The 10,986-nt window shown below is 28.4% G+C and overlaps 1 protein-coding gene across 1 annotated transcript; it reads left to right on the forward strand.

Annotated features, from left to right (window-relative positions):
- The first annotated feature begins 6,313 nt into the window (after positions 1-6,313).
- Positions 6,314-6,737, forward strand: LOC114181589 (uncharacterized). The gene has a single exon (XM_028068083.2). The coding sequence runs from the start codon at positions 6,405-6,407 to the stop codon at positions 6,570-6,572; it is 168 nt and encodes a 55-aa protein (XP_027923884.1). The 5' UTR covers positions 6,314-6,404; the 3' UTR covers positions 6,573-6,737.
- The last annotated feature ends 4,249 nt before the right edge of the window (positions 6,738-10,986 follow it).

Genomic DNA, 10,986 nt, shown 5'->3' on the forward strand with positions numbered 1-10,986 from the left:
ATCATGAAATTATATAGATACTTAATATATTTACCATCCTCCAAGAATTTGGTTCAAATATTTTTCAGAAGAAATATAATATTTACATCCATATGAGGTACTATCAATATATATATATATATATATATATATATATATATATATAACCCTTTTACTCTAACATTCTAAAAGCTTTGTGGCCTCAATTCTATTTCCTCCACCACCTCATGATACTTTGTTTACATATAACATACAATCATCGAAGGTGGAAACCACAACCACAAATAGAATGGTAAGCTAGTGTAAATTAACAAATACTTCATATGTCAATTCCATCATCAAATTAAAATCAATATTTTTCATTGAATGTACATAATAATTCTTTACATAAGTTACATGTCCCACCATTTATTACACTATCTTCATCTTTATTCTAAGTATGGTTAATCAATCAAAATTGTATTATAGATAGAATTCCTCATCTAATTTGAATTCAATAATTACTAGCAAGAAAATTCATTATCTATCATAATACAACTCCAAGCCTCAATCATCACAACACAACCCTCACAACTCAATCCTCATGGACAAACCACAACATAATAGATAGATAACAGGGTAAGCTAATGTAAATATAACCAAACATATCATTTATAATATATCACATTAGAATAAATTTTAATCCCATTCAATTCAACCATCACATACTCTTAACAACAATCAAATGTTTACCAAAAGCATGCCAGTTTCGGCACAAAGATAACCAAAATCCTCATGGCCCACAACAATTATACATTTGAATCTACTTTCGAAAGTCAAGTGTATTGAGCAAACTCTAAAACTTTGCATCTGTCATACTCACTCCTACATCTAAAGAGTTATAGCTATATATTTTACATCAGTACACAAATCCCTCTAAAGTATGACCATGGTAAATTCCTTATATTTGCGAGGTTCGACCCTCTTTCATATTAAAGCCCTAGATTGTAGGAACCTCCATTAACTCTCTCAATTAGATATCTTTCCTTACATGAGTACAATATTAGCAGAGTTAGGATAGTCTTTCAGAATCCCTCTCAATACACTTCCTATCATCACATCAATGTAGTACTCCCTCCTTAGGAGTCACTACATTCATCACATTCAAACCATTTTTCACATATAACATTCTCATATAATCTTATATCATCACACAACATAAATCACCTACTATTCATTTCAAATTTCATGTTAATAATTCACCATTTATTTTCTATTACATTAGCATAACATTCAATTATAATATTTCCATTAATTATATCAAAACTGCGAAAGTAATTTCTCTAACCACGAACCTCAAATAAAAGATCCCAATGGTCAAAATGAAGAATCATGTGTATTGGATCAATTGTCAAAATTTCAGTTCGATCCAACAGTTAAGAAGCGTGAATCGTGATTTTACCGGACAACTCACTAATAAAATCATGTTGGCTACCAGCTCTCAAAACCTAGCGCCGGGCCAGGAAACTTGCGTCCAATGCCAGAAGCCCTAGAGTGGCACATGATGCTTTGGACCACTGAAACTCACTGTTTTGAGTTCTCTGCTTGACGCCCATTGATTCTACGATATTGTCAGTGCTATAATAGATATAAAAGAGTTTTAACATTTTTAAAATGGTTCATTGGTATATTTGAGTTATTTAAACGCTTTCTTTCGACATATACAATTATATCTTTTCAAAGAAATGTCTCAATATACCAATGCACCAATTTGAAACATGTCAAACATAAACCATTTATTTTACTCTATTCCATTTCTATTTCTTTTTAAGAGCTACATTACAAATACTCCAATTAACACACAAAAGAAATTAGATGAATAGAACAACACTACAATCATGCCATCAAAGTTCAATTCAATGCAAAACCAACCCAAGCAATTCAAGTGACAATACTTATACATTCTAAATCAATTTACTGAGGATTATGCAACTCAAAACAATAAAAACCAAACAAAGTGCATCACTTCATTAAACTAAATTCATCATCTCACCAATTCCACACTCTCATCACCATCATCCACAAATATGTAATAATATAGATTCAAATAAAATAATCAAAATAATTACACAATTAATCCATTACACCACAAGGTTCAATATCACAACATTATCACTACCAAAATTTAATAAATAGTATTTCTAAGTTTTTACCAACTTCTCTTACCTTAGATCGACTCTTCCTCAAAACTAAGCTTCCACACAACTTGAAAACATTGTTACTAAAAACTAGAGACCTAGAACAAGGTTATCCAAATAATACAAAATTTCAGTATATGGTAGAATAAGCTGAGAGGATCACTTATCTCGATTGTTCCTACTAAGATTGATGACTAAAATAGCACGAAAATTAGGGAGGAATGATTCTATAGGGTAAATAAGAACTTACTTTTGTTTTCAAATTTGATCGGTTCAAAATACTCCTCAACTCCCAAATTTCACAGTGGTGTGAAATGACAAAGATTGGAGTAGTAAAGTGAAAAAGTGAGGAGAGATGAGAAGCTTGTAGACTCACAAGAGAGAGAAAAAGTGACAAAGGAGAGAGGATAAGCATTCCTGTTACATTTTCTTCCTTTTTATTTTTATTACTATTTTATTATATTATAATATTATTATTTTTCTCTCTTTTTTTCGTATGTTACAACTTTGACCTATTCTTGAAACTTCTTATTGTTGAATTAGGATAAAGTTGTGGACCTTGGTGTGTTGACCAAATCTTCGTATTTAAGCTCCACACAAATTATTGTGACTTTAATCACTATATTTAACCTATACACATGATTGATGTACATATTAGAATCGTGGTGGTAATGCGTGATTGCAATCATATGAGAGCATGGGAGGTGAAAGTTTTGGAACTTTCTACGATCACACCACCTTTCATCTTGTCTAACGACGAATTTTCTAACAGATCGAATTTCTCTTGGATTTACCATCTCCTACCAAGAATCTTGTGTTGCTTCTATCAAATTTAAGCACCTTGTAAGTGTTTGATTTTGCATGAGCAACTTTTAGGACCGTCGTTGCTACTTCTAAATGGACATGACCAGTATTAATCATTGTAGTGATGTGCTTCCCTCTTTTAGTAAATAATTTATTACATTTTGTGTATGTAGCCATGACCATGGAAGAAATTGACAAATTTCTTGTTTTCTTGATGATTGAATTGGTCGATTCCGCTATGTTTGTAGTCAAGTGACTCATCTTCTATCTTTATCATACACAATTACTCATTTGTGTTTTGGAATTTTATCAATCTAATTTGCTACTTCTAGATTGACTTTGTTGTAGTAGTAGTAAGTTATGGACTCGATCATATTGATCCATATTCACAAGGTCATTTTTCAAAGTTGCATTATTAAATATTTTAATAAAATTTTATGCAATGTGTTGAATGCATTACATATGAATATAATTACTCCAACTCCATGCTTTCCCTGAATTTAAACCTTTCATTGCGGTCCTTTTAGGACACACAAACTCACACTCATGATATGCATTAAACATTTAATTAAGCTATCGATTATGTTTTGTACTAGTTTTTATGCATCTAAGTGATTTTAATTTTTTTTCTCCGTAAATGGTTCCATTGTTGTGCATAGGGACAAAAAAAAATTAAGAATTCAATGTTTCCAATGTTTTTAAATCATTCCTTTCGGCCTTGTTGAGATGAAGTTCAATTTATCAAGAATCTCACTCTTTTTAAATCGAAAGAAATCTGTTAAAAACTACTCCTAACTATAATTTTTGTTGAGCATTCTTAATGATAAAATTTAAAAAGAAATTATTCCAAACAACTTGAACCTTATCACATTTACCCGTTATTTGTATAGTTACGTTTTAATATTAAAAAACAAAATTATGTTAAACATGTTAAAATCTATAAAGAGTTGAACTAAATATTCCGTATATTTATCTGCATATGCTTTAAAAATGGGTGGGTTATTCATAGGATTCGCGGATCTAAGAATTTGAAAAGAAAAATAGAACTTATACAAGTAAAAATTTTCAAACACCTTTATTGTTTTTTTCATATCTAAGAAAATGGTTCCTTCTATATTTAGAATATGGGGTCCTAAATAGCTTAATGAAGTCTCCATCAACCTTGAAAGAGTTCTTCATCACAAAGGAAAACGAAGTTTTGCCAAACTTTTACTTTGTCACACCCAATTAATCAACCCTGAATTATAGGCAATCATATAACACCCAATCATTGGTGCAAAATGCAACATTTTTTAATTAAAGCTATGTTTTCAATTCTTTTTCAATGGAAGTTTTTGTGACAACAATTAAAAATTGCATTTTTCAAGTGCTCAATCATCACAACCCACATGGCCAACAAGGAAAAATATAAAGTAATGAGATTAGTTAGTTCACATTAAAATTATCAAAGTTCATAGTATTATATATAATTGGAAGGACCACTTAATCAAGAAAACTAAGTCTCTAAACCAGCTCAACATGCATCACACTCACCATTTTGCTAAATTATCCACTCATTGGAAATACCTAAACACCAAATAAACTATAAAAGACGAATCAATGGAAATCTTTGCAGAAATAATTAAATACAAACATTTTTATGTACATATGTCTTTCTGTTGATGTTAAAACATATAAAATCTAACATGTAATAATAATTAAGGTTACCTACCCCACAAATTATTCTTTACGTTTTTAATTCATGAATGATAACCTCCCTCCTAAATTTTGAGTAAATACAACATCATTATTTTATGGAGATAGACAAATTGTTTTTATGATGAATATATCAATATTTATTTGAAGAATGATATGAGAGTCTATTCTAATAAATGTTGTTAGGTTTATAAGTTAACCTTTATCAAATTATTCATAAATATATAGTTTCATATTTAAGATATAAAAATTATATTTAAGATTTTATATTTAATGAAAATATGTTTAAATTATGGTATATAAATAAAATCCAATGTTTATTTTACCAACTCATTTTATAGGATTAATGTATAATAAATAATATATTTAATTATCTTATTTCTTTATAGTAAATCAAATCATATAAAATAAAAAATTTATATATATATTAAAAATTTATAAATATATTAAAAATTTATAAAATAATGTAATTAAGAAAATGCAAGATACATACATGTCTCACCCGTTATCATTTTTGCTAGTTTATGTAAGAAGCATTAATCTTGAATATATTCAAATTTATATGAGTATAGGACCAAATAATATATTCAATGTTCAAACTCAATTATTTTACTTTAAAGAAAGACAATTAAAAAAACCTATTTTGAGAAAGAAAGAAAAAAGTAACTTTAAAAAATTTGAAAGAAGAAGTGTGGGCCTACAAACAGTTGGTGACAGCTGTATAGCACCAAGAAGCCCAATACAGACACCCTGTCCAACAACCCATACGGGCAACTTTGGCTGACCGAAAATCCCAAAAAGCTTTATCCAATCATTTTTACTCCACTTTTAATACATACCAATTTTTACAACTATTTTTCTCTTTCTCTATATATATTTGTTTTATTTGCTTTTTACTCTTGTGATAACTATTTTTGTTAGTACATAATAAAAGTGTGTGCACTAGACACAATATCTGAAAATTGAATATGTATTTGTGGATTATTGATATCTATATTTCAAGTTAATCATGAATTGTCATATAATAAGTTAGATAGAAATTATTGTATAATTGAAAAATCATAATATTCTCTTGAAATGATTTATTTATGGTTTTATATTATAAGTTCCAAAATTTCATGTCAGATAAAATTAAATAGTGTAATTTTTTTTATCTTAACCCCCAATGATAAGTTATACAAATATTACATCTTTAATTTTAAATATGAATAGCTGTGAATTAAATTAATGTTAAAATTAATTAGCGATATAGTGATATTTTTTTTGTTAATAAAATATCTATAAATGTATACATTAATATTAAAAATATCATACAAATCAATTTATAATCTTGTGAAATAGTGATTTAAATCAATAATAATATGTATATAACATAACTCTTTTACTTAAAAAATGTAAATGCTGTGGATCAAATTATAATTTGCTTCACCTAATATTTGCACTCCAATTTGTAACATTTTCCTCTTGTCCTAACAGTAAATCTCCATCCATACATGCCAACAATTTCATTTCATAATATAAGTGGGAATTATAAGGCAGCTTCGAAATCCCCGAAAATAAAATAAAATATTAGGGCAGCCTGCCCCTGCCCGTTAAAAAACCAACGATTCACGTTTGTTGTGTTGTTCATGAAGCCACTATATAAAACACCTCACACCAGCACCTCCTTTTCAACAACCACTACTACTACTACCTCTGAATCTTTCTCTCTTCTCTTCTCAAACAAAAAAAGTTATACACTCAGAAACAATGGAGGCATTGAAGATGAAGCTTTTCTTTGTCGCCATGGCCATGTTGATTATGGCAGCCTCAGCTGCAGATTCACCCGCTCCAAGTCCCACATCGGATGCCACCGCCATCTTCGTCCCAACCGCGGTCGCTTCTTTTCTTGTTCTTGCTTTTGGGTTTCTCTTTTGAGCTTCTCCTTTCAGTTTCTTGTGTTTTCTTCATGATTCATATTCTTATGGCACCACGTTTATTTGCCATTTTATGTTTTTGTGCCCTTTAATTTCGATTTTCATCATGTAATATATTTTATTGTGATTTTTTTGCTTATCAATTCATTCATCACCATCTTCCTTCCTTTTTGCTTACTTACATTCACGCCTTTTAATGGAATTAATACTCTCAAGGTAATTAATTGTTAGTTTTGAAGTTTTGAATCTTGATTTTTTAAATTGATTCCAATTTTTTTTTTTTTTCAAATTGTTACCAAATTTGAAATTCAAACTACACAAACCTCAAGTTTGTTGTGGTCCTGGCTGAGACAATACTAATGATCAAGGAAATTATAATTAACTACATCATTACATTTCTTAATAGAGATGAGAGGAGTTGAATCAGTTTTAACAGAAAACTAACTTTTTGTTCATTTTAAAATTGGTGAAAGTGTTTGAGAACCGAGTAGAACAAGTTAATTCAATTATTTTAATTAAGCATAATTTACTTTGAATTGAATTTTAAGAATCAACCAAAAAAAAAAAAGTCATTTATTATTTAATACTTAGTAGTAGTTTAATTCCGTCTTACAACATTGGAATGTACGATATATCTCTTCACACCAAGAACATCATGCATTTAGGGATGTGAGAATTGAAGAAGACTCTATAATAGGTAGCATAATAGTCTAAATTCTTAACTATGATAAACTTTAATGTCTCAATACCATTAAGGTAGTATATTTAAGTTTGATTTAATCATATAAAATTGGTTTAATAAAGTTAAATGTATACTAATTTATATATTATATTATAATTTAATTTTATGAGATTTCAAACATTAAATTCATGATAAGGAGGGTCACTAAAGGATGATTTAAAGTAGAAGATGACTCGTATTATCACATGTAGATATTAAAAATTTAACACGTGACACTTTCAAACGTTATTAATATATCCATTTAACAAAAGGAGTCACATTGAGTTTTTTTTTTTTACAAAAATAAAGACCAAATTACAAATTAAACCAACACAAATATAAAAAGGGAGATAAACCACAATTAAATTTATACATAAAAGGACATTCAACAAGGTTGTGCCAACTTATCTTAACCTTTGACCCAGACTGATTTGTGTTGACCTTCAACAGGGTTGGCTTATCTTAACCCTCAACTAAAGTTGACTTTGTTCGACCTTCGATTTGGATTGATTGGGCTAAGCTTTGGCTGGAACAACTCAATTTAAACTTCAATTGGGACCGACTTGACTTGACCTTCAACCAGAGTCGATTTGACTCGAGCTTCTACTTACATTAACTCATCTCGACCTTCATACCGAGCCAACCTAGCTTAATTCTTCGACCAAGACCAACTTGGCTCAACCTTCATCTCAACCAACTCAGCTCAACATTTTGTCGAGGCTAACTTGACACAATCACCTTTAGCTTAGGTTGACTTGACTTTCGGCCAGGGTAGACTCTACTTAAACTTTGATTCGGCTCGACCTTCGACCAGGCTGACTTTACTCAACCTTTGACTTAGGACAGACTTAATTGACCTTCGACACGACTAACTTGGTTTGACCTTCTGCCCATATTGACACACCTTGACCTATATATCGATCCAACTCGGCTCAGCTCTTCATCTTGGACAAACTTGGCTCAACCTTTGTCTTGGACAACTCGACTTGACCTTCATCCTGGAAACTCGGTTTGACTATCAGCTGAGGTTGACACTCTCTTGGACCTACGATATGGGCAGATTTGCCTCGACCTTTGACTCGGGTCAATTCGTCTTTATTCTTTGACTCAGGCTCAGCCAAGGTCGACTTGAGTTGAATGGACTTGATCATTTGGTTTGGGCTGATTCAACTTGACTCTTCAACCCAAACCAATTGTACTCAACCTTAGATCTGAGTCGACTTGGTTCAATCTAGTCCTTAACCACTTTAACTTGATTTAGACACATCTTGATTTTAGATTTTTAAAATCCAAAAATGGTCTAATCTAAATTTGATCCAAAATCAATTAAGTGGATTAAATTTAAAATCCAAAAATATAGATTTGAATTTAGGAAATATCCATTTAAGTAGACTTAAAGTAATATTTGATTTGAATTATTATGGATTAGATTTCACAATTCAAATCTTTTTGCCCACCCATACTTTTCCTTGAGCTTTTGTTTTAGACATATTATCATGACACTTTACCATTATCAGGAAGTTCAGGAACTACCTTATTTACCCAATGCCCTGACGTACTAACCGAAGAGATTGATTTTTTTGACTTTTATTTATTCTTGCTATTGTGTATGTTATTGAAAAATACATTCTGATTTATAGAATCCTTGATGCATTTTTAAGTTTTTTAATATAGAATCTGAACTACGTAATTTATAATTTATATTTTAGAATACACATTATGGAATACAAAAAATAAAAGGTACATTATACATTTCGAAAAACAATTTTTGTATTTTAGATTGTTCATTCTAAAATACAAATTTTATTTTATATTTTGAAATGTACATCTTTAAATAAGATAAACTTGTATTGTGAAACATATATATTCCAAAACATCTCGAGATCATATAATGCATAACTGAAAAACATTTCTAAATTAAAGGGCATATTTTAATTTTTAAATTTATGAGGACGCATGTTGAAATTATGGAGGTGCAGAAAAAAAAAAACTGCCTAGGCAGCGTCCTCGATGTATTCAAAATTTTGGATCACTTTTATTTAAGATGGGCCCAAAGCCCATTAGAGTTTGGAGAGGGAGCCCAAAACTGGAACTTAAATGGATCTGAAGCATGCAAAAGAAAAAACAATATCCTGCAATAGAATATGATGATGTCGAAGAGAGTTTTTTTTTTTTTTTTATCAAATATAGATCCGCATTGGTTAAGCAAGTTTATTGGACTAAATATGAATATTTATGATTGGATAAATCTAACCAACTTTCAAGTTGAAACTTAATTAGTTGAATTGATACCAACATTACTTGTGTGCATTAATGTGGTGATTTGTATTAATGCCATGTTCAACAAAAATAAATGGTGTAATTGGTTCATATGGATTTAATTAATTAGTTTGTTAATTTCAAGTCAAAACTAAATAAAATAATAGATTAATCTTTTTAGATTTATGTATTTTTACTTAAATTAGGTTGATGTTTTGATAAATTCTTTTTTATTTTTTAAATTAATATATTTATAACAAGTTTTTTTTTTTGGTAAATAGTCGGTTAAGTATATCAAGTATAATAAGAAAAAAAAAAAGAGAACAATCTTAATATGAAAGCTTTAATTCCATTACTTTTGTTTGAATTTTGTTAAAAAAATATAATCTTAATATGAAAACTTTAATTTTATTAATTTTGTTTAAACTCTATTAATAATTGAATAATCAAGTAGTTTAGTTCTTAGAAATTGTCAAATTTATTTATTAAAGATAAAATAATATTAATATGAATAACTTTGAAGGAACATTAAGAATTTTAAATTTATAAAACAAAAAAACAAAGAGAAAAGGAATTTCTTATTAACACTAATTTCTCTTTAACAAATACAAATACATGTGACAATTACTAAAAATTAAACTTATATTCAATTTTCAACCAAAATTAACAAAATTAAGTTTTTTTGTAATAAAATTATAATATTTTTATTATACTAAAAATAAAACATGTTAATATTTATTGTATTAAACCGACTATTTTTTTTTTCAATTTCATTTTAATATTCCTTTCTATAGTTTTAATGTTACTAAACGTGTAAAAAAGAATTATAATCTAATTAAAAATAGGTTTGAGCTGAAAACATTTAGAATTTTTGTTTACTGTGAATCAAAGTTAACCTAATTTTATTCAATTTTGAAGTTAAATATGGCTTTTTTTTCTCTCAGTAGCACCGTTCATACTTTTATTTAACCACATAACACACTATACACTAAATTTACACACATGGTTTGAGATCGTAGGTGAAAATTCGGTCTCAGGACCTGAATTCTAATCTTCTTTGGCTACTTTTTTTTAATTCTCAGTGAGAATTCGGTCCATGATCATTTTTTTTAAAAATGAATTAAAATTTTTGAAATTTAGAAAAAAGAATTAAGTGTTATTTTTTTATTTTTGTTTTTATAAAAATTTTGAATTGGAGGTTAAAATATATTTAGTATTGTATTTTTAATTATTTTAGGTGTTATTTGAAAAATAAAATTAAATATTTTTGTACCTTTTAATATACAATTTTTATAAATTATCATAATTAAAAAATAAAAATTTCAATATTTATACAGTAATTAATTTTACTTTTTTACTTCTTATTATTCGTACAATTTTATTTCCAAACATCAATTAATATAAAATAATAATACACAAATTAAAAAATAAACTT

This window comes from Vigna unguiculata, chromosome 4, assembly GCF_037176805.1.
Source record: "Vigna unguiculata cultivar grain cowpea cultivar isolate G323 ecotype 2 chromosome 4, ASM3717680v1, whole genome shotgun sequence".
Lineage (NCBI taxonomy): Eukaryota > Viridiplantae > Streptophyta > Magnoliopsida > Fabales > Fabaceae > Vigna > Vigna unguiculata.

What these genes read in the sequence shown, in the direction of transcription:
- LOC114181589 (XM_028068083.2), top strand. Translation starts at nt 6,405, where the DNA reads ATGGAGGCATTGAAGATGAAGCTTTTCTTTGTCGCCATGGCCATGTTG.